General features: G+C 51.1%; 1 protein-coding gene across 3 annotated transcripts; it reads right to left on the bottom strand.

The window, feature by feature from the left end:
- Positions 1-1946: 1946 nt before the first annotated feature.
- Positions 1947-23530, bottom strand: Def6 (DEF6 guanine nucleotide exchange factor). 3 transcript variants are annotated; one of them, XM_087597375.1, is made up of 11 exons: positions 23397-23530; positions 14456-14722; positions 13648-13833; positions 11464-11700; positions 11223-11369; positions 7609-7717; positions 7196-7494; positions 5240-5406; positions 4955-5153; positions 2805-2895; positions 1947-2642 (listed from the first exon to the last, which is right to left on the bottom strand). In XM_087597375.1, the coding sequence occupies exons 2-11, from the start codon at positions 14486-14488 to the stop codon at positions 2422-2424; spliced, it is 1689 nt and encodes a 562-aa protein (XP_087453501.1). In that variant the 5' UTR covers positions 14489-14722; positions 23397-23530; the 3' UTR covers positions 1947-2421. The 3 variants fall into 3 exon arrangements, with proteins under 3 accessions (XP_087453501.1, NP_001178646.1, XP_087453502.1); NM_001191717.2 differs by having other exon boundaries at positions 14456-14596; positions 23397-23527; XM_087597376.1 differs by lacking the exons at positions 13648-13833; positions 14456-14722; positions 23397-23530 and adding an exon at positions 12560-12678.
- Positions 23531-24138: the final 608 nt, after the last annotated feature.

Raw genomic sequence — 24138 nt, 5'->3', positions numbered from 1 at the left:
GAGCAAGGCCCTCGTGTCCCACAGTGCACAGGGGCAAGTAAATGTGACCCACAAAAGTCAAGCTGCAGGTCCAGGGTGATGGCTCGACAGGTAAAGGCACCTGCTGCCAAACTTGGTGTCTTGAGTTTGATTCCTGGTACCACATGGTAGAGAGAGAGAACTGACCCCTGAAAGTTGTCCTCTGACATCTACACGCTCACCATCACACAGAGAGAGAGACAGAGAGAGAGACAGAGACAGAGACAGAGAGAGAGACAGGAACACACAGAGACACACCACACAGACAGACAGAGACACACACATGCAAAGAGACAGAGAAGACAGACACACAGAGATACGGACACAAAGAGACACACACAGAAAGAAACACAGAGACAGATTTAGAGAGACAGAGAAGACAGAGACACACACAGAGAGAGACAGACACAGAGACACAGAAAGACAAAGATACACACAGATAGACAGAGACAGGGAGACAGACAGACAGAGACACACAGAGAGACACACACACAGAGCAGACAGAGACACACAGAGACACACACAGAGCAGACAGAGACACACAAAGATACAGAGCCCAAGAGACAAACAGACAGAGACACACCGAGAGACAGAGACACATGCACAGACAGACAAAGAGACAAAGGGACAGAGTCACACACACACACACACACACACACACATGTGCACACACATGCAGAGAGAGAGAGAGAGAGAGAGGAGAGAGAGAATATAATTAAATTAACTCTTGGATATAACTGAGCCTGATTGTCCTTACCTGTAACCCCAGCCCTTGAAAGACTCAGGCAGGAGCTTGCTGAGTTGGAGGGCATCCTGGGCTACACAGAGTGAGAGCCAGTCTTAATCACTACAAAGCCTTCTGGACAGCAGCAGGAGTCTGGAAGGGAGCAACACCCCTGCTGTTTGGAAATCCCACCCAGGGAACAGAATTGGAAGAGTGCCAGGGAAGCTCTTATTTAATGAGGAGCTGACAGAGACTGGCGTAAGGCAGTGGCCACTGGCCATAGCACCACAGGGATACTGACTTATTAAATGTGGGGGCAAATGGAGAAGTCAATGGTTCGAACTCTGAGCTATGAGGATGGGGAAGGGGGTTGTATTAATGACCTCTGTGTCACTGTGACACTGACACAAACAACTGAAGGGAGGAAAGACTTCTTCCGGCTTAGGTCTCAGAGGACTCTCACTCCATCATGATGCGGGCGGCATGAGGAAGTAGGTCCATCGGAGGGTGTTTACATCTGGGAGGACAGCAAGCAGAGAGCATAGAGTGACTCTCTTTTCAGGAAGGTCCCACCTGCCGGAGGCTCAACGGTCTCCCAGAAATAGTGCCCTAGCTGGGAGACAGGCATCCGACACACGAATGAGGGGACAGTCTAGACACAAACCATTCTAGAGAGAGTTACAAGGATATAAAGAACGGTGATCCCAGTGGACGTCCCAGGTTTGGGATGAGGGATATAGAAGTGGAAGCAAACTCCGTGGAGTCTAGAATCTCAGATGTCTTGTCTGGGAGAAGCTCAGTTAACATAACAGTCACTCAGCACTTAGGGTTTCGTTGGGAATGAAGTAATGTGGGTGGCCTCAGGGTAGACAGTAAATGCTCAATAAACACCTCAGACACTAGTGATGACAGTGCTCGCAACTGTGCCAAGCGCGAGCTCCACTCAGGAGGCTACATCAGGGGCTATGACCCTCTCCATAGGCCCATGTTGGGGGATGAAGTTCACCTGTGAGAAAGTGGCAGAGCTGAGTTCATCCCACAGTCCGTGTTCCTTAATTGCCTCACCACACCTGCTGCCCCAGAGACCTAGAACTTGAACTCAAGGTGGGGGGAGGGATAAATGGAGGGAGGGAGGGAGGAAGGGGCAGGAGCAGTGGGGAGGTGTGAGCAGTTTTATTTGGAAGTATGTCTCTGTGACTCGATCTGGAGGGAGGGGCGTGTGATCTTTTTTTATTTTTTTTTTTTTAAGAAAAATTTATGTTACGTGTACAGCATTCTGCCTGCATATGTGCCCGAAGGCCAGAAGAGGGCACCAGATCCCATGACAGATGGTTGGGAGCCACCATGTGGTTGCAGGGAATTGAACTCAGGACCTCTGGAAGAGCAGACAGTGCTCTAAGCCATCTCTCCAGCCTAAGGGGCATCTTGGTCGTTCCTCATCTTTCCCAGCTCTGGCCCCAGTGTTCTTTAGGACAAAACCATATTCTCAAGTATTAATATCCCGGACAGCCTCCATGGTCTCGGCCTGCTGAGAATGGCAACCTAGTCCGATCCTGGACTGGCTTTTGGTCAGCAGGTGGTAGCACCAGGACTTTACCAGAGGCGGGAGTCACCCACAGGTCTGCTGGGACCAGGTCCGTGGACACAGCATCGGAAGAACAAGGGGGTCTCATCGGAGGCTAATTTTCTGGCGCTGCATCCAGTTTCTCTTCCTGAGAGGCCAAAGCCAGGATGGGAGTCTCGTCCCCACCATTGAGGGACTTCTGTTCGCTGCTGTTGGCCGAGAGGGTTCTGTTGCCTTGGGACCCCCAGCGGGTCAGGCGCTTTAGAGAGGAGTCACGGCGGGCGAGCGGAGGGGCCTGGAAGCCGGTGAAGGAGCTGCTGGTGGTGGGACGCTTATCTGGTGGAGAGAAGAGACGGACAAAAGGGGAAAGTGAGTCGGAATGGGAGAAGAGAGGCTCATGCCTCGGCCCTGGGAGACCTTTGATCTTTCAGTTCCACCTCCGTGACCCGGGAGATCTGGCAGCCTCCCTTTCTCCCTCCCAAACTGGGGAAGGTTCACCTCCAGGCTCGATCGGATGCATGAGCCTGTTCATCTGGACGTTCCAGTGTTTCACGTTGGTGCTGGCCTGGCGCAACTTCCTCTGGGCAGCCTGCAGGGCAAGGTAGTGGGAGTGGGTCAGAACTGCCATCCGTGGAGTTCTGCTGTCCCCGTCAGGCTCAGAGGCCCTGAGAATCTGATCACAGCTACCCAGCTCCTCCCTAGGAAGGCTGGGCATGGCCGCGCATGCCTGTAGTGCTAGCCCTTGGGATGTAGACACAAAGGGCGGTCAAGGCCTGTGCTACATAATGAGTTAGAGGCCAGTGCGGGTTGCAGGAGCTCCTGCCCCAAAAAGGATGGGGGAAGGGAATTTGAGAGTGTTAAGAGCACTTGCTGATCTTTGCACAGGACCCAGGTTTGGTTCACAGCACTATGGTAACTCCAGTCCCAAGGGGATCCAATGCCTTCTTCCAGCCTCTGAGGAGTCTTGCATGCATGTTGGGCATATATATATATACAGTCTTCACCATCATCACCACCACCATCATCATCTACCGAGCTGCTAAGATATGCTGAGTGCCTTTACAAATTTATCTAACTTCCTAGACAAAAGTTAACAACAGTCAGATTTGAAACACGTTCAGTGTCCTACCCAGGAACATAGGCTGGGTACCAAAGCACTCAAAGCGCTGTAGGACAAAATTCTCCTGGACCTCACAGGAGAGTCTGCTCCAGCATTCAGAGCCCTAAGCAGGGGTCCGGTGGGTGGGCAGATCCATTCCTTCCCATGTTAACATTTCTGTGTTGTCGTAGGTGGCTGTGAGCTGGGTGCTGGGGGCTAAACCTGGGTCCTCTGTAAGAGTGACAAGTGTTCTTAACCACTGGGCCACCTCTCCAGTCTCTGTGTTGTTTTTCCAATGACTCTGCCAGCCAGACAAAAAAATAAATAAATAAATAAATAAATAAATAAATAAATAATAAATGCTTTTTAAAAATTTATTTTTAGAGGTTGGGGATTTAGCTCAGTGGTAGAGCGCTTGCCTAGCAAGTGCAAGGCCCTGGGTTCGGTCCCCAGCTCCGAAAACAACAACAACAACAACAACAACAATAAAAAAATTTATTTTTAACTGGGCTGTTGGTCTGTAGAGTGGGTTTCAGGATAGCCAAGGCTTCACAGAGAAGTTCTGTCTCGAAAAACTAAAGGCAAGGGCTGGAGGGATGGTTCAGAGGTTAAGAGCACTGGCTGCTCTTCCAGAGGTCCTGAGTTCAAATCCCAGCAACCACATGGTGGCTCACAACCATCTGTAATGTCCTTCTCTGGTGTGTCTAAAGACAGCTACAGTGTACTCACATACATAAAAGGAATAAGTCTAAAAAATTTTTAAAAACATTAAAAATATGGGCTGGAGAGATGGCTCAGTAGTTAAGAGCACTGACTGCTCTTCCAGAGGTCCTGAGTTCAAATCCCAGCAACCACATGGTGGCTCACAACCATCTGTAATGAGATCTGATACCCTCTTCTGGTGTGTCTGAACACAGCTACAGTGTACTCATATATAATAAATAAATACATTTTAAAAAATAAAATAAAATAAAAATACATAATTAGGCTGGAGAGATGGCTCAGTAGTAAAAACATTGGCTGCTTTTAGAGGACCGGGGTTGGGTTCTCCCACCCACATGGTGGCTTAGAACTGTAACTCCAGACCCAGTCGATCCAACAACTAACACCTTCTGGCCTCTATGTGCACTGTTCGCACGTGGTGCACAGACATTCATGCAGGCAAAGCACACATACACATACATTTTAAAAAGTTTAACAAAAGATTTTTTAAAAACTCCACCAAAACAACGACAATATACCAAACTAGAACCTTTTCTACGGGCATTCAAGCTCTAGGAAGTGTTTGGGGGTGGGGCGGGGAGGGATTCTACCCAGGTTTATAGCACTATTGGCAAACCAGCTGCATGAGATTCGGCATTTGCATACTAAATACCACGCATAAAATACACTGCTTCCTCTCCCGGATGAGAGACTTCAGACAGTTTAGGCAATTTGTAGGCGATAACACAGCCAGCTGAGGATAATGCGAGTTTGAAGACAGGTCTGGAGGTGGGAGCTATGACATACTGCCTCCCCCATCTTCTACGGTTCCCGGTCGGAATCTCACCTCCACGTCCTCGTCTGCCCTCTGCCGGTTCTGCCGCACCTCCTCCAGCTGCTGCTGGGCCTGCTGCAGGGAACGGCTCTGCAGCGCCATCTCCTGCTGAAGCTCCTGCTTCTCCTGCTGCGCTCGCTCAATGTAGCGCTCTTGCTCCTCCTTCAGATGCATCAGCTGCTTCAGCTTCTCCTCCTCCTCCTCCAGCAGCCTGCCGGAGTGCACAGGGACGTCTCAGAGCCCAGGAGGGTCCGCGTTGGCGCTGGCAGGAAAGGTTCCCTTGGCTACCGTGCCTACCTGGTCTGGGCGAGGCGCACGGCCTCCTCATCTCGCCTAGCTTTCACCTCCAGTTGCAAAGCTTCCTGCAGCCGCTCCTGCATCTCCTCCAGCTCCGCGATGCGCTGCCGTTGCCGGGCCGCCTCTTCCTTCTTCAGCTCCATCTCAGCCTGCATAGAGGCCCGGGCCTGTGGGGAGCGCCGAGCCGGTCAGTGGGATGCGGGAGAAGAAAGACAGGCTACTGCCTCCCTCCAACTCCCAACCCTGGCTCTTTAGTTGGGGTTTCCTGATCTGAGCTGTTCCAGACCCTGAATCTTCAGATTATTCCTGCACTGGCTTTAGAAAGAATAATTAGATGCTTGCCGGGGCTGTAGCTCGGCAGCAGAAGGCTTGCCTAGTCTGCCCACAGCCCTGTGTTCGCTACCCAGCCTCGCACAAAACAACACCAGTTATAATTACATGTAATTAAACATTATAATATGTTCTATTGCAATAAACCAACATTAAACGAAGGTAATCCCTTCCTAGCTCCTACCCTAACAATTATAATATCATTATGGTGGGTGCCAGGGACAGCAATTATTAAGATAACCCAAAGTTATTGAACTCTTATTTTTTTTCCGAGACCAAGTTGCTCTGGGTAGCCCGGGCTGTCCTGGAACTCACTCTGTAGACCAGGCTGACCTTGACCTCAAAGACATTCTCCTGCCTCTCCTCCCGAGTGCTGGGAATAAAAGCGTGTGCCGCCGCCACCCAGGTTATTATTATTACTATTAATTATTATTTTATTACTTTATTAAGGTTTTTATTAGTTTGTGTGCATGGGTGTTTTGGCTGCATGTAAGTCTGTGCAGTACATGAGAGCACTACCCAGCGGCAAGAAGAAGGTGCGGGATCCACTGGCTGGCTCTGAGCTCCCATGTGTGTGTACAAGCTCAAGTTGGGTCCTCTGAGAATGCAGCCAGTGGTCCTAACTGCCGGGCTATCACGTGAGACCCAATTTGTTCTTTGAGACAGGATCTCAGGTAGTTCAAGGTGGCCTCGAACTCCCAAAGTAGCAAGGATGTCCTTGAACTCTTGCCTTTCCTGCCTCCACACCTGCCTGGCTTTATTAAATTCCTTCTGTCTTCCCAGAATCCTCATCCGATCCCCATGAATAGAGTTCTGGTTACTGATACGGAGAAACTCAGTGCGTGTCTGAGCCCATACAACTCTTGAGGAGGTGTAATGGGCGGACGTGCCACAGCATGCCTGTGGCGGTCAGAGGACAACCTTGTGGAGCTGGTTCTCTCTGCCCATCTTTTCCGGGCTCCAGGAACGGAATTCGGGACTCTTGGTGTGTGTGGCAAGCACCTTTACCCTCTCTGAGCCAGCTCCAGAATTGATAATTCTCGATTTTAAAGTCAAATGTCTCTGTCCTTCACACGCGTCCCATCTTATGGTTCCCCAGACTGGTTTTGCTAAAATTTAGTTCAAGTCTAGATTGATTTCATTCCAAATTATTTGCAATCACGAGGTCTTAAGCAGCTTCTTCAGCCCAAGCCCTACCCTCAGAAAAGAATTCTGAACCAGGTCACATCTTACATTTAGGTTTTCCCTATCCTCTACCCCGTGTTCCCGCCCCACTCCACCACCCGTTAGGTCACGCCCACAACATCCAGACCTCACTCCAACCTATTCCCCTAAGGGCCCCTCAGGCCCCGCCCACAGCATCTTTCAGCCTCTATCTCCCCTCCATCCTTCAGCCGTTGGGCTCCACCCTATCTAGGCCCCTCCCATAGCCTCCTCAAGACCCTAAACTATGCCCTGCATTTAAGCTTCGCCCAGTACCTAGGCCCTGCTCTCCCTGTCACTCCCCTGTCACGGACCCCACCCCAACCCGCCCAGGCCACGCCCCCAGCATTCTCCCGCCCCTGACCACGCCCTCTTCCTAGGCCCCGCCCCGCATCTCGGCCCTGCGCTCTGGACCAGCCTTACCTGCTCCGCCTCCCGCAGCTGGCCCTCCAGAGCTTGCTGCAGCTCCCTGTGCTGGCTACGGCGGCGCTCCTCCTCCTCCTGCAGCAGCCGCTCCGCCTGCCGCTGAGCCTCCTGCAGCAGCTCCAGCTCCTGCAGCTTCCTCTCCTTTTCCTCCTGCAGCTGCTGCAGCCGCAGCAGCTCCTCCTCCTTGGCTGCCCGGCGCCTCTCGCGCTGCTCCCGCTGCTCCCGCCGCTTCTGCTTCAGGTCCTTGTGCAGCGACGTCTTCCCCTCTGCCTGTAGCCGGATCGCGGTCTGGATGGCTATGGGTAGAGTGGGACGGAGTCAGCCCGGACCCAGGCCACCACCGCAAAGGGGCTCCAAGGGTCACTCGGGTGAAACGACCCAGGGCCAGCTAGACTCAGGCCCGTACTCACCGGCCGTCCACTCCTGGCGCTGGCGCGTGTCTGAGGCGCTCATCTCGTACGTGCGGCTGGCAGTCTTCACACAAAACATGCAGCGCTTTCCTTCGCGGTCCGGAAGCACCTAGGAGATGTCCCAGGCCAGGTGACTTCGCTGAGATAGGAGCCACATCTGCCACAGCAGTGCCCCAGCTCCACCTTCCTCCTCCTCCTCCTGGCTGACCATCTTCTCTGGGACCTTTCCCACCCTGCCCTGAGTATGCATGGTCTGCGGTGGATGGTTAGTTACGGGGTGCGTGCGAGCCATTTTCATCTCGGTATCTCTCCATAAGGTTTAGTACATAGTACATGTTTGAACCTGTGCCCGGGGCCTCAGCACCTACAACTGCTGGTCTCTTAAATGTTACTCGTTCTTCGAAGGTTTTGGGGGATACTGATAATACAGGGGTGTGTCCGATATCCTTGCTCTCACTAGCTGTCTGCACTAGTGTTTTCTTTCTTTCTGTCTGTCTGAATTTCCTTCCTTCCTTCCTTCCTTCCTTCCTTCCTTCCTTCCTTCCTTTCTTTCTCTCTTTTTTCTGAGACAGGGTTTCTTGGTGTAGCCCTGGCTGTCCTGGACTAGCTCTCTAGACCAGGCTGGCCTCAAACTCTCCCTCTGCCTCTGCCTCTGCCTCCCAAGTGCTGGGATTAAAGGTGTGCACCACAACACACCCAGCTCTACACTAGTGTTCTCTGTACAGCATTTGTCTACGGTCATATATTGGGCCTTACTTCATAGAGAAAGAAATTGCTCTGACATACCTGGAGGCTTACCCAGCACCTGTTTCCTCATGCAGCAGAAAGGGTTAATGCTTTGGGTAACGACTATTTTCTTTTGAGACAAGGTTTTGCTGTGTAGCCCAGGTTGGCTTCCTACCTCAAAAATCTCCTCTGGGGTTGGGGATTTAGCTCAGTGGTAGAGCGCTTGCCTAGCAAGCTCAAGGCCCTGGGTTCGGTCCTCAGCTCAAAAAAAAAAAAAAAAAAATCTCCTCTGCGTCAGTCTCTGGAGTGCTAGGAGTCCTGAATAAAATTTTAATGTAAAAACAACAACCAGGGTGAGAGATGGCTCAGCGGTTAGAGCACTGACTGCTCTTCCAGAGGTCCTGAGTTCAATTACCAGCAACCACATGGTGGCTCATAACCATCTGTAATGGGATCTGATGCCCTCTTCTGGTGTGTCAAGGGTAGTGCGGTCATATACATAAAATAAATAAACAAATCTTTTTTTAAAAATGGGGGGAAAAAGAACATTTGGCATTTCCTCAAAAGCTAGAATTATCATTTGGCCCAGTGATGCTACTCCTATATAAGTGTGTACCGAAGAGAAGTGGAAATGCGTCCACTGGATACAGTGCTGGTTCAGCTGTTAAGCGTGCTTGCTTATTGTTCTTGCAGAGGAACTGGTTTGGCTCCCAGCACCTACGGGGCTGTTCACACACAAAACTAAAGTTTAGGGCAGGTGGGGGGGTGCAGAGCTAAGAGTATCGGTAAGGCCATGCTAGCCACGGGAGTTTAATAATGCCCAGCAATTGTGCCAAGAAGGCAAGTTGTGGGGTTGGGGATTTAGCTCAGTGGTAGAGCGCTTGCCTAGGAAGCGCAAGGCCCTGGGTTCGATGCCCAGCTCTGAAAAAAAAAGAACCAAAAAAAAAAAAAAAAAAAAAGGCAAGTTGAAATTGAACAACTGGGGGCTGGAGAGATGGCTCATAGGTTAAGAGCACTGACTGCTCTTCCAGAGGTCCTGAGTTCAATTCCCAGCAACCACATGGTGGCTCACAACCATCTGTAATGGGATCCTATGCCCTCTTCTGGTGTGTCTGAAGAAAGTGACAGAATACTCACATAAAATAAATAAACAAATGTTAAAAAAGAAAGAAATTGAACCACTCTCTCTCTGTGTGTGTGTGTGTGTGTGTGTGTGTGTGTGTGTGTGTGTGTGTCTTCTATCCATGGATTCAATGGAAGCATGTTTGGGGCTGATAGCGCAAGCCATTCCCTAGGGGTAGCAGTAGCAAAAACTACACTCAACACCCACGCAGGTCATAAGCCCCAGAGGCCATAACCTAAAATGATCATGCTACTAAACGGTCAGGGTATGTACGAAACTGACTCCTAATGACTCATGGGTATTTCCTAGGCTGGGAAGCTTCTGTGGTCAGTAGATGGTGGGCACAGCGTAAGAGACTGCAGAATGCTGGGCCCTAAAGGGGACATAGAAACCACAAACTCCCTCCCAAGGTTCAGGGATCACTTCAGAAGGGGATGAAAAACCTGCAAGAGCCTGAGGGGGCTGGTGACTACAAGGAAACATTATTTTCTGGACATGGCACGGCAGTTTTGACGGCACACATAAAGCCTTTGCAAACCCAAGCCAGACCCAATCCCAGCAAGGAGAGGAGAGTTGGGCACACTATCCCACCCCAGGCAGCAGTGCTACTGGCAAACTGTTAGTTGCTGGGAGAGGAAAGGTTGGTCTTCTCTAAGAGTGTAGCACTTTGTAAGGCACAAATTATCTTGAAAAAAGATACAAAGTATCGACATAGTAGAGCAAGGGGAGGGGTGAACGGAGGAAGAGTTGGGGAATGGGAGGTGAACATGATCAAGAGAAGTTGTATGAAATTCTCAGCTATGAGAAGATCTTGGTTCAGTCCCTAGAGTCCATGTCTGAAGGTGGGTATGATGTCATTACAGGTGGGCATGATGTCATCACAGGTGGGTATGATGTAATCACAGCTGGGTGTGATGTCATCACAGCTAGGCATGATGGTACGTGCTTTTTTTTTTCTTTTCTTTTCTTTTTTCGGAGCTGGGGACCGAACCCAGGGCCTTGCGCTTGCTAGGGCAAGTGCTCTACCGCTGAGCTAAATCCCCAACCCCCAGCATTTTCTCTCAAAAGGTAAGGTGAATGGCCCCTGAGGATGGCTGGAACACAGACACACCCATGCACACATGTGCATACATGCGCGTGCACACACATACACAGAGAGAGAGAGAGAGAGAGAGAGAGAGAGAGAGAGAGAGGAACAAACCAAAGCAGTTACCTCTTGAGGATTGACACCCTAGTTTAAACTTCGATTTCCATATATATGTGTATGTATACCCACGGGAACATGTACACACACACACACACACACACACACACACACACACACACACACACACACACACACAAACGATCCCAGTGTTTAAGAGATAGAAGCAAGAAGAGCATTGGGAATCGAAGGTCAGCGTTAACTATATAGTTCAACGCCATACTAAGAAACCCCGTGTCAAAGGGAAAGGGGAACGGGAAGATTGGCCGCAAAGTGTAGCTCTGAGTCAGGCCCTCGGAAGTCTCTGTTGAAGTCTAGTAATCCACCGGTGGCTTCTGCATCTGCTGGGTGGTTTTAGGATTCTAAGTGCTGACACTGGGCTGGTACGGTGAAACACCTGTCTTATCATGCAGGAAACGCTGCGTTTGACCCCTTACACGGTGCCCACCGTGGATGAGCGTGGCCTTGGGGCAGCCAGGTGGGTGTGAGACGCATTAACCTACTCTAAGCGGAAACCTCTTCCCATCGTTCCCAATACCGGTCCGCACTCTGCGTCCTCACCTCCACACAGCAGTGCGCGTCCAGGGGTATGGTGCCTCGTTTCTCCTTGCATTCCTCACTCCCAAAGTAGCAGAGGCAGCTGGGTTGCAGCTGGAACCAGCGCTCGGTCCAATTCCTCCTCAGGTGCCCTCTTTTCCACAGATAGCCCTGCGGACAGAGGTGAGGCGGTGAGAGGCCTCCGGGGTCTCCAACACCTCGCCCACTCCCTAGGGTCCCCTCCGGGGCTCCTGGCTTGCCTGACCTGTTTCAGGACGTCTTGGATGAGCTCCTGGTAGACTTCTTGGATGGCCATGCTGAGGGAGTCCTGCCCCACACCCCGCAGGCAGCGGCCTGAGTTGAAGAGCTCCAGAAATTGCCAGACGCTGAGCCCCCCGGAGGTCTGGGCTGATTGGGCGTCCTGGGCCAAGAGTTCCTCCAGCTCCCCGAGGCCCATCTCCAAGCTCAAGCTCCCGAGGAGCTTCTTCAGCAGATACTCAACCTGGAAGAGAGAGGGAGGCCAGTTGACCTCAGCAGACTCCAGGGCAAGGGACAAGGGCATGGGGAGGCCACACACAGGTGGAAACCAGGAGAGAGGTTTTTCTTTTCCTTTTCTTTTTTAAAAAAATATGTATTTATTATTATTATTATTATTATTATTATTATTATTATTATTACATTTTATTTATTATATGAGTACGCTGTCTTCAGACACACCAGAAAAGGGCATCGGATCTCATTACAGATGGTTGTGAGCCACCATGTGGTTGCTGGGAATTGAACTCAGGACCTCTGGAAGAGCAGTCAGTGCTCTTAACCGCTGAGCCATCTCTCCAGCCCGAGAGAGGTTTTTCCATGGGTCCCACAGCCCAGACATCCTCCGTCTTCCCTGTCCTAAGACCACCTCCTCTCTGCTATAAACTAAAAGTAGGGTCATGGTGAGCTTGGTGGTACACGCCCTGCACTTGCTTGGGACGCAGAGGCAGGCAGGCCCCTGTGAGGGTTTTCTGTGAGGTTTTCTTTTGGGTTTTCAAGATAAGATTTCTCTGCATAGCTGCTCTGGCTGTCCTGGAACTCACTCTGTAGACCAGACTGGCCTCAAACTCGGAGATCTATCTGCCTCTGCCTCCCAAGTGCTGGGATTAGAGGTGTATGCCTTCATGGCCTGGTCTAGATCTCTGTAAGGTTGAGGCAAGTGTGTTCTATATAGTATGGCCTGGTATAAAGAAATAGATAGATAGATAGATAGATAGATAGATAGATAGATAGATAGATAGATAGAGAATTGGGTCAGGTGGGACTTGAGAGGCCAGGCAGAGTGGCAAATCACCACATCAGACATAGTATAAGAACTCTCCTACCTGGCCAGGGTGGTGGTGGTGCACACCTTTAATCCCAGCATCCAAGAGGCAGAGGTAGGTGGATCTCTGTGAGTTCAAGGCCAGCGTGCTCTACAGAGTGAGTTTCAGGACAGCCAGGGCTACACAGAGAAACTCGTCTTGTAAGAGCAAAAAGAAAAAACCCTCTACCCGATGCAGTCAACTTCGCGTATGATGAAAACCAAGGAGCCATGTGGGAAGTGACTTTCCTTCAAGTCCCACAGCACACAGGAGGCAGCCAGGACTCCATTTGGATTTCTGATTCCAAAGCCAATCTCCAACCCTTGAGAGCCTTCCCTTGTGGGAGATCAGTGGGACCAGGGTTGGGGGTAAGCAGGGCAGGCACAGGAAACCCATGGTAGACGAACAGGAAGTGGTGGTTGGGGTACATCCTGCTTCAGTCCGTTCTCACAGCGGCATGGGCCTTCCTACTCGCTGAGGGACTGCTCTGCCCCAACTGGCAAGAACCTGCTGAGAGTGCCCACACTGACTTCAGCAACTTGGGAAACTCTCTTTACGAATGACACTCTAGGGGGACCACTGGGGGTTTAGTAGAAAGTATTCGTTCAGATCTCCTATTTCCCCCAGAACTAAGGAAGCAGAGCCCAGGCTCCTGGCCTCTTCCCCCAGCATGCTTTGTATCATTGGAGTCTGTTTGGCTCTCCAGTTTTAAAAAAAAATAAAGGAAACCTCTGGGGCCAAGGCCAGACTTGGTTGCCCACCTTGAGTAACTAGGGAGTTACTGTCTGCACACTGCTTCCCTTTCCCTGAACAAACGACTTTTCTAGAGTACCTCTGGGCCTAACCCTGCTATTCCACTGAATCCCGCTGCGGGATCTGAATGGTCTTTAAAAGCTTAGCAGTGTGCCGGGCCTTTATGCTGCCACAGAATGTAAACGTCTGTGGCTCATTTTCTTCCTTCAAGAACTTGGCGGAGTCCCCCGATGGGAAATGGGTTAATGGTAAAGTTAGGGGATCTGCGAATGCCCAAAGGTACTGTCTTCCTCTAAGGCTTTGCCAGGGGTTGGGCCCTCAGTGACTCCACCCTCTGGCTCTGACGTCACCCTTACCTCATCCGGAACCATGATCAGCGGGTACTTGTCCTCAGACAGGAAGTTGAAGAGGCACCAGAGACGGAAAGCGTCCTGATTGGAGAGCAGGCTGTTTCCGTTGCCTTCAACTCGGTAGTTCTTCTTGGCCGTCAGTGTCCAGCACAACTCATCAAAGTGCTCCTTAACGAAAGCCCCCTCCTCCACCTGCCGTGAGGCATGCGAGTCAGCCAGCTTCTTCATCCTCGTGTACTCTCAGATGAAGCTCCAGCCTGGCGTCTTGAGTTCGTCTACAGACACCCCCCCCCCACTTCCCCATCCTGCCAAACCCAAGGCTGAACTCAAGTTGGCTCAGACTCTCCAGTGTTTCCCACCTTCACACCCTAGCTTCTGTGGCAAGAATGAAACTAATTTCTCAGCCCTTGGGAGAGAGGAAGGGAAGCCCAGGGGATGAGAACCTGCGAAGACAGGAACAGCCGAGAAGAGTAGGGTGGAAGTTAGTGTGGGCTTAGGCAAGGAGACATGGGGAGCTTAAGAGAGAGGACAGGGCTGGGGATTTAGCTCAGTGGTAGAGCGCTTACCTAGGAAGCGCAAGGCCCTGGGTTCGGTACCCAGCTCCGGAAAAAAAAAAAAAAAAAAAAAAAAAAAGAGGTGCAAAAAGAGAGAGGACAGACAATAGAGCGGAGGTGGCTGCAGTGGTGATTGGAGATTGAGGGGCAGGAACAGACAGCATAGATAGAAATGCGAGTTTACTGGGGAATGGAGTGTTTGGGTAGAAGGCAGGGTATTAGGGTGCTGGGGGAGGGGCGCTCCCCCACGAGCTCCTCACCTTGTCTAGGATGTACTTGTTGAGGTAGGGCATGTATCCTTGACTGGACACGGGGCCGTCGTCGTCATCCCGGAAGTGTTCCTCCAGGGCCACGGGGTCATGAGGGATGTGAAGGACCGTGTACAGGTTGTGGGACAGCACCTTGGACAGAGCAACAGGTTGCTTTTCTGCATCCCAATCCGACTTTGGCCAGAAGACCGAGCCCACCTGGTCTGCTCACTGGCCCATGCCCTGCCTTGCTTGGCTGAGTTCTCTGTGAGCATCATCCTGTTCAACACACAGGAGCAGACTCTTGTGTCCCTCGTTCACATCACTGCCGTAGCAACCATCCCTGTCTGTCCCCAGGTGACAGAGGAGAAACTCTGAGGGCCCACTCAGCTGGCAGAGCTGGGATTCAGACCCGGGAGGATACTTCCCCATTATTTTGTTGTTATTTTGTTACACATTGAGAGCCCAGGAGCTGGGTTTCAGACTACAAAGGACTCTTCCTGGTTATTTTGTTACACGTCAGGAGCCCAGACGTGGTGAGATTTCAGAGCCCAAGGTCTGGTCACGAACCAGCGCTAGGCTATCTATCTGCAGGGAGTAAGTGGGTCATTCTGGGGCAGGACCCTTGACTTCGTCACTTTTAACCAAAGACTCAATATTTAGGGTGCCATGTGCATGTAGGCAAGTGTGATGTGAGGAGGGGTCCCCTGAACAGGGAAGCGAGCTAAAGAAGATTCAGAGAATGCCCGTGAGAAATGGTCAGTGAGAAATGGTCCCCCATGAGATGGAGAAAAGGGAGGAATGGTAGCAAAGTGGCAGTGATAGCCTGTGGGGTGGGGTGGGTAATGGCTAAGGAGATTGGTGATGCTAAGACAAAGGGCTGATTTGAACTAGAAGATTCGGTTAAAAAAAAGAGGGGGAGGGGGTTTTGGGGGAAATTCTGTTACAATGCTTAATCACCGACAGTGTGGTTAAAATAATGTTAAAAATAATAGTCACAGGGGTTGGGGATTTAGCTCAGCGGTAGAGCACTTGCCTAGCAAGTGCAAGGCTCTGGGTTCGGTCCCTAGCTCCGAAAACAAAACAAAACAAAACAAAAACAAAACAAAAATAATAGTCACTTATTGGGTGGGGAATGGTAGAGCATGCCTTTGGTCCCTGTACTCAGAAGGCAGAGGCAGGAGGTCTCTGTGAGTTCCAGGCCATTCTGGCCTACATAGAGAGTTCCAGGCCAGCCATGGATGCACAGTGAGAGACCCTGTCTGAAAGAAGAGGTGTTGTCTGTCCCCAGGTACCAGCCACTGCATAAAGTGACCTAAAATTTCTTATTACATTTATTCATCAGGCTTAAGCCAAGCTGTAGATGCAGAGGTCGGAGGACAACTTGAAGGACCCAGTTTTTTTTTTTTCCTTCCACCATGTCAGGCTCATCAGTAAACACCTTTACACACTGGGTCGTCCTTCCAGCCCAAATTGCTGTTTTAATTAAAGAAAAAGAATGTAAAGGCATCACAAGCATGGTGAGCAGACGTGGTGAGCAGACATGCGGTCCTGGCATTTTGGGAGGAGGAAGGAAGAATCAGGAATTGGAGGCTAGCCTAGGCTACATGAGACTCTCAAAAAACCAAATAAATAATTTGTGTGTGTGTGTGTGTGCACGTGCATGTGTTGTGTGTGTGCATGTGCATATGTGTGTGTGTGTGTGTGTGTGTGTGTGTGTGTACTATGCTAAGGGATGATGCCAGTACCTTGCTAATGCTAGGTGAAGTGTTCTACCACTGAGCTGTTCTCCCAGCCCCATTCCTGGAATTCTGGCTGTGAGAGCCAGTAAATACCCTTTCCCTTAAACCCTCTGCGTTTCTCCTTATGACTTAGATCCAAGAAAGTTCTGGCTAATGTATCTGTGGTCCATCTAAGGGGTGTTGTTAGCTCAAGGTTCAGCATTTAAAAGTCCAGTGACTGCTTCAATAACACAGTGCAGGACACCCCCAGTCTTTTTTATTTTTATTATTACCTTTTGTTTTGTTTTTTTTTTTTTTTTTTTTCGGAGCTGGGGACCGAACCCAGGGCCTTGCTAGGGCCTTGCTCTTGCTAGGCAAGCGCTCTACTACTGAGCTAAATCCCCAACCCCTTGTTTTGTTTTTGAAACGGGGTTTCCTTCTGTAGCCCTGGCTGTCCTGGAACTCTGTAGACCAGGCTGGCCTCGAACACACAAAGATCTGGAGCCTCTGCCTCCAGAGTGCTGGGATTAAAAGGCACCACAGACTGTTTAAAATGACAGTATGGGGGCTGGAGAGATGGCTCAGCGGTTAAGAGCACTGACTGCTCTTCCAGAGGTCCTGAGTTCAAATCCCAGCAACCACATGGTGGCTCACAACCATCTGTAATGGGATCTGATGCCTTCTTCTGGTGTGTCTGAAGACAGCTACATTGTACTCATATACATAAAATAAATAAATCTTTAAAAAAAAAGAAAAAAAAATGATGGTATGGGGGTTGAGGATTTAGCTCAGTGGTAGAGCACTTGCCTAGCAAGCGCAAGGCCCTGAGTTTGGTCCCCAGCTCCAAAAAAAAAGAAAAAATAAAAATAAAATAAAATGATGGGGGGTTGGGGATTTAGCTCAGTGGTAAAGCGCTTGCCTAGGAAGCGCAAGGCCCTGGGTTCAGTCCCCAGCTCCGAAAAAAAGAACCAAAAAAAAAAAAAAAAAATGATGGTATGCACCTGAGAGTCCCATCTGCTGTGTCTCTTCTCAAAGCACCTACTTGAGGATGCTTCCTGGAAAGCCTCAGCCAAATGGCTACTCTCTAGTAAGGACGGGGGGCATGGGAAGGCATGTGTGGTCTTGGATAAACCCCTTCACGCTCTGAGCCTTGGTTTTGCTTTCAATAAAATGGGCTGTAGCTGCTGTGGACTGTGAGATGTGCAGGCTCGGGTCTGCATGCAGGGAATGTGACTGTCTAGTGGGGAAAGTGGGTTTGTTGTTGTTTTTGAAAATCTATTTGTCAAAGATGCAAAAGACAGTAACAGCAAACACTAAGGAAATGGGAGCTTTAATAACCTACCACCAGCATTGAGTTAGTTTTAGATATAGTTGTGCATATAACTTTAAAACTATATGAATAGATAATAATATATAAGTATATGTATATTGCGTTGCCAAGGCTGGCCTTAAACTCACAATTAACCAAATATCACCTTGAATCAAGGTCCTCCTGTTTCCACCTCCCAAAGCTGAGAATACAGAAGTAGGTCACCATCACTGGCTACATTAGACATCTTCATGGTGTTCGGGAATCTCTCATTTTAAAATCGGGTGTGGGCTGCAGAGATGGCGCAGGTTAAGAGCACTTGCTGCTCTTCCACAGGACCTTAAGTTCAGTTCCTGACGTCTACATCAGGTAGCTCACAGCTGCCTGTAACTCAGGACATCTGAGGGACTGGAGAGATGGTTCAGTGGTTAGAGCGCTGACTGCTCTCCCAGAGGTCCTGAGTTCAAATCCCAGCAACCACATGGTGGCTCACAACCATCTGTAATGGGATCTGATGCCCTCTTCTGGTGTGTCTGAAGACAGCGACAGTGTGCTCATAAAATAAGCAAATCATATACATATATACATACATATATATGTCTTTAAAATTGGATGTGACCTTTGACCCAGAATTTCTTTTATTTTTTTCATTTTATGAAGATTCATCTGACTTTTTTTTTTTTTTTTTTTTTTGGTTCTTTTTTTCAGAGCTGGGGACCGAACCCAGGGCCTTGCGCTTCCTAGGTAAGCGCTCTACCACTGAGCTAAATCCCCAGCCCCGATTCATCTGACTTTTAATTATGTGATGTGTGTGCCTGTGCCTATCTACGTGTGGGTATGTGCGGATAACTGTGGGTCCCCTTAGAGGCCAGAGAAGGACATCAGTTTCCCTGGAGCCGGAGTTATACAGGCTGTGAGCCATCTGATGTGGGTGCCAACCTCGGCTGGATCTTCTTCAAGAGAATATGAACTCTTAACTACTTAGTTATTCCTAGGTCTTAAATATCTCTTTAAATAAAAGTAATCTAAAAGACGATGGAAACTTTAAGTGTATGGGTATTTTTTTGCCTGCATATCTGGCTGTGCACTGTGTGTATGCAGTGCCTGCACAGGCCGGCAAAGGGCGTCAGATCGCCTGGATCTGCAGTTATAGACAGCCGTGAGCCCGACCCAGGTTGGGTCGTCTGCAAGAGCAGTTAGTGCTTCAAGAGCCATCCCTAAGGTGTTTGTTTTCACATTAATTTATTTGCGGGGTTGGGGGGGGGAGGGCGGGGAGGAGGAGTGTAAACACCTCACAGCTCTTAGAAGTCACTCAGGCGGCAGACACAGATTCAGGGAGGACATCCACCGAGCTCTGGGGGAAGGGTTTGGCTTAGAAGTTCCGAATGGGTGACATCCCGGAACTCGCAAACGGGACAGCGCAAGATCATTTCATAGCGCAACTTAATGACCAGGCAGAGTAATGATAGCTGTTAAGGGTACACTTTGTTGTCTAAATCTATTATTTTAACAGCTCGTGTGTGGTGCTCAGAGGACAACCTATGGGGAGTCAGTTCTCTCCTTGCAACAGGGGGGTGCCCTGGATCAAACTGGCGACGTGGCTTGGCAGCAGGTGCGTTGACCTGCTGAGTTCTGCCAGCCCGTCTGTTGTTTAGCCCTGGAATAAGCATTGTCTTTATGACAGACAAAAATGGGGGAGGGGTATTTAAGACAGGTGCCCCTCCGTAGCCTCCCCGTCCTACCTCACTCAGTGTTCTGGTGCTGGGATCAAAGGTCAATATCATCTTGCTTCTTTATAGAACTGGAGTTATGAGGAGGAAGTTGTAAGTCACCATGTGGGTCCACAGCTCTTAACCACTGAGCCATCTCTCCAACCCATTCCTGTTCTGTTTGTAGAGACAGGCTCTCAGCTAGTCTGGGCTGGTCTCAAACCCATCCCGCATGACCTCAAACTCCTGATCCTCTTGCCTCTAACGTGTTCTCTAGCATGGCCAGCTTAGGCGGTGCTCGACTAAACCAACCCTGGGCCCCGTGCACACTTGCACAAGGCCTCCGTCCACTAAGCTGCGTCTCCAGGCCTGTTCCCTTCCTCGGATGTTCACTTGTATCCACCTACACATCCCGGTTTCCTCATCTGTGCCCTACATGACTGACTCCGCAGAACCCCAGGGCTGGGGCTGTCAGTCGTCTGGATGAGGAGGTGGGACTTGAGGCTCTAGATGCTTGGGGCCCTCTGCACAGAGAGGCTGACCTCAGACTGCGAGACTTTCCTACGCCTGAAAGTGGGGTGAGGGGCGGGACCGGGCGGGAAAGGAAAGAGCAGGGGTGGGGCAGGAGCTCACTGCAGATCTCAATCAGCACCCCGGGGGCCAGGAGGTAGGGACTCATTATCTGAGCTTTGCAGGTAAAGAAATGGAGGCTTGGGAGGAAGTGAGGTGCCCAGGGTCTAGCTTCAAGGTTCCCCCACGTTGGTCTCCACGGGAGCAGGTGAAACTGAAAGACCTACCCCTCCCTGACTCACAGTTTCCAGGGGGTGGGGTCTGGGCGTCTGCATTTTCTATGTGCTGTCATCTGGAGTCCCTCAGTCCCTGACCTCAGAGTGGACAGCCCTGTGCCTAGAAGGCTCCTCTGTAGGTGTGGGATGAAGCCCTTCTCCCCGGGGACCCAGGAAATTGGCTGTCGTGTCTCCACTGACCATGAGAATAGAAGGTCTGGCTCTGCAGTACCCAGCCCTCAGATCCTGGACCTCTGTCCGGGGAGGTGGGGGGAGGGGCGCACACAAAGTGGGAACCCCACAAAAGCAACAGGCAGTGACTTCGAAAAGCACAAGCAATCCCTCTCCTAAACAGACTACTCTGTCAATTTTTCCTTATTGGTTTGGTTTTTCTTTCTTTTTTCTTTTTTGGATAGGATCTTACATTGTAGCCCAGGCTGTCCTCAACTTCTCAGCAATCCTCCTACCTCAGCCCCCACCCCACCCCCGGCCTCCCGGCACTCAGTGGTGGGGATCACAGGTGTGACCTCTGCATAGGTTCCAAGTCATTCTCTTAGAAGATACAGCCAGGCATGGTGACATAGGCCATTAGCACCTGGAAGACGCAGAAGTGTGAGTTGGAGGCTAGCCTGGGCTACACTGAGTGCTGGGATTAAAGGCAAGGTACTGTGGCAAGACCTCCCAGTCTGAGTCCACCAGGGCAGGACAGTTCTTCTCACTGGTCCGTTTCCACCGTTCACACCAAGCTAGACGAAAGTCGAACTTTCTAAAGCAACGAAACGCAGTACAGACCTTGCAGGAGGAAGGTGCTTGTCCTGACCCAGCTAACTGAACTCAATGTCTGGGACCTACCTGGTGGAAGGAGAGAACTGGCTTCCTAAGCTGTCCTCTGACCTTTACATATACACTGCAGTCATCACACACACACACACACACACACACACACACACACACACACACACACACACACGTGTAAATGCAATAACATGTAAATAAGAAGAGTGCTGGGCAGCCGAGGATAAAACAATCAGAACAGAGCAAACAAAACAAAAAAAGCAAATAAGACTTCATGGAAGAAAAGCGCCTTTCTCCCGCCCTCCACTCCCTACCCCCAGAAAAAAAACCAAACCACTCTCCATCCTCTGGGTTTGTTTGCATCTTGATTTTTTTTTTTTTTGAGACAATCCCTGGGGTGTCCTGCTTCAGCCTTAAGGACTGGGATGGCAGGTGTGACCCCACATACAGCCCCTTGGGCTTTTCTCAACCCTTTCCTCTCTTCCTCTGGCCTCAGCAGGAAGCACCAGGCTAGCCAAGGCAGCCCTCCATGAGCACTTGGAGGGGAGAAGAGGCGATTCAGACATAGCCTGATCTGGGGTTGGGATGTGGGGGGTGGGTTTCTACAGCTTCCTACTTGTCCGCAGCAGAGAGTACCAAGGCTAGGACCATCTAAACCCAAGCCCTCCCCTCATCTCTACAGGAGACAGGGTGTACCCCGCTGGTGTATCTCTCTGTCCTCTGCTTCTTCCTCTGCCTTCTGACCACTTCTCCATTACTCTTCTCTGCCTCTCCCCACCTCCAACAGTGTTATTACTTCCCTCCCAGCCCAGCATCCACCACAGAGGGCCCCCAGGAGAGAAACCCTTCCCTCACATGCAGGGGCCTTGGCATTTCTGCCTCACCTCCACGTGGCCCCAAACTCTCTGTTTGAGAGTGGACAAGTTTCCTGTCGGGCAGATGTGACATTTACTGTTAGTCCTGTACGGTCAGAGATGTCACTGCGACTGGGCTGTACTCGAGCTGGGAGGTGCGCAGTGAGCACTCTTAGAGAATCTTCCCCAGAAATGCTCAACCTGTGGCTGCCCGGGGAGTGGGGGTGGGGTGGGAATGGGGCCAGTCAGAAGCTAACCCAGAGGCGAGGGGTGGGGGGGTGGGGGGTGGGGGATGAGGGGGGAGACTCTAGTTGGGAGGCCTTCCTGACTGATAACACCAAAAAATTAGAACTGCCTGAGGGCTGTACCCTCTGCACATAGGTCACAGGGAGAGCCTAGAGAGGGGTCAGAAGTCACAGAGATGGAACACAGAAGCCATGTGGTAGGGTACTAGAGAGACAGAGTGGGGGGGGGGAAGGCGAGTGGGGGCACAGTTTCTACAGGAGTGGTATCTGGACGATCTAGTTTTCTTTCATGGGCAGAACTCGACCAGGCGGGATGAGGGGGGCTTACATGGGAAGGGCTAACCTGCCTCTCTAGGGAACCAGAGGTGGTATTGGACTCTCTCCTTCCTGGGGGAGTTAGATCAGGCGTTAGATGCTCCCAAATCCAGCTAAGGGGGGAAGGGGGGGACACAACTAACTGGAGCATCTGAGTTCCTAGGACCCAACTTCAGCAATATCGGGGTTGAGATGGAGGTGGGCCTGGCCTATTCTGTCCCGTTTGCCTCCCAGGCTTCCTGTCTTGGTTGTGAACAGTGGAAGTTGTAAATAGCCCCACTCTTCTGAGGGGAGAGTGGAAGGGAGACACAGCCTCGAGTGGAGCATTAGATGAAGTATTTACAGAGACTGACTGGACCCCTAGCAGGGTCAGAGAGTTGAGGCTGCTTTGACACTGGGCTCCGGGTCTCCCTGGCTCCTGCAGACTCCAGACCTCTGGTGTCTCCCCCTACATCCCCTACCCCAACCCCAACCCCCTGGGAAGAGGACACCTACCCAGGAAGGAGAGAGAGCTGTCCAGGCCTAATGGTTTTAAGATGATATGAGTGGTACAGAGGCGGGGGCGGGGGGGGGGGTGTGAGTTGGGATGGGGGTGGTCACTAAAGAAGGAGTTTTCTCAGGCCTGGCTTCCCCTGCTACCCTCAGCCTGAGGTCTCAAGACATAAGATAAACACCCCAACCTGTTGTGTTCCTGTGCTGACAGGCAGAGCAGGACGGTGAGCCGTGAGCCACAAACACTGTGGAGCCTTGGCCATGACCCCTTAGCTGGCCCACATTAGCCCTCGCTTTGCAAATGGAGGAGGCTCTCGGCTCCAAAGGGAGTAACTGGCAAGCACTAACTAACTGTCTTTCTTCAAAGCCATGAGGAAGCCACAGGGAGGAGCGGGGTACGTGCCCAAGCATGACGCTGGGGAACCCACAAGGAGCCTAGGAGGGGGCCTGGCTACTGAAGAAACTCAGAACTTCGCGATGCCGCCTCCACTGTCTAGTCAGGGTACTTGGTTCTGGACGGTGGGTTCTGGTGACACAAACCTGGGGCCTCTGGGAAGCATCCACTGAGCTCCGCTGGTTTTGTCACTCCACGTCAAGACTCCACCCAGGGCCAGGGCTGCTGGATGGTAAGGTGTCTGCCGGTAGCAAGGGCTTCCGTGGCTGACTCCCAGGGGTGGGAACTGGTGTGGTGAGTCAGCCTCCCCTGAGCCCCAAGGATGCCCCCTTACCTTGAGTTGAGACTTGGAGACCTTGCCGCTTTTCTCCACGTCCAGTGCAGTGAAGGCGTACCAGATGGATTTGAGCAGCTCCTTGCGCAGGGCCATGGCTGAGGTGCCCGCCCCGGCCCAGGGGCGGCTCTGACACCAAGATCCGGTTTCAGGAAATGCAAACGGCTGCAGACCGCAGAGAGAGGCCCTGGCGCGCAGCAGAGCGAGAGCTCCACCTGCCTGCTCCCTCTTGCTTCCAGCGCCTGGCCAGTTGTTCGAGCCACACTCCACTTCTCACTCCTTGCAAGGGACCAGAGCTATCCTTCCCCGAGATAGACCCCCTCCTTGGCTGGGCCTGGCTCCCTCAGACTTTAGAAGTCTGCTTGTCCCAGTACCTTTCTTTCTTTTTTTTTTTTTTCTTTTCTTTTTTTTCGGAGCTGGGGACTGAACCCAGGTCCCAGTACCTTTCAAGGCTCCCGGTGTTATCTCTAGAGGACAGAAGGCAGGCCCTTCCAGATATGGAGGGAGGCAGGATCAGGTGTCTAGCTTACCAAGTGGATGAGATTGGACCAGTTACTCCTGAGAGTCTATTCTTAGTAAGTTCCTACCTCACAGGGCTTGTGTGGATGTCGGAGACCGGACATAAAGAAAACTATAGGCTTGGGACAGGACATTTCTCTTCGGGCCACCTAGCAGGACCTCAGTGAGGAGTTCTACAAAAGCAAAAGTCACCTAACCGGAGGAAGCATGGAGCCAGCGCGTC

This window comes from Rattus norvegicus, chromosome 20 (genome assembly GCF_021556685.1).
Source record: "Rattus norvegicus strain SHRSP/BbbUtx chromosome 20, alternate assembly SHRSP_T2T, whole genome shotgun sequence".
NCBI classification, from domain to species: Eukaryota; Metazoa; Chordata; class Mammalia; order Rodentia; family Muridae; genus Rattus; species Rattus norvegicus.
This window is presented reverse-complemented; position numbering and strand designations above follow the sequence as displayed.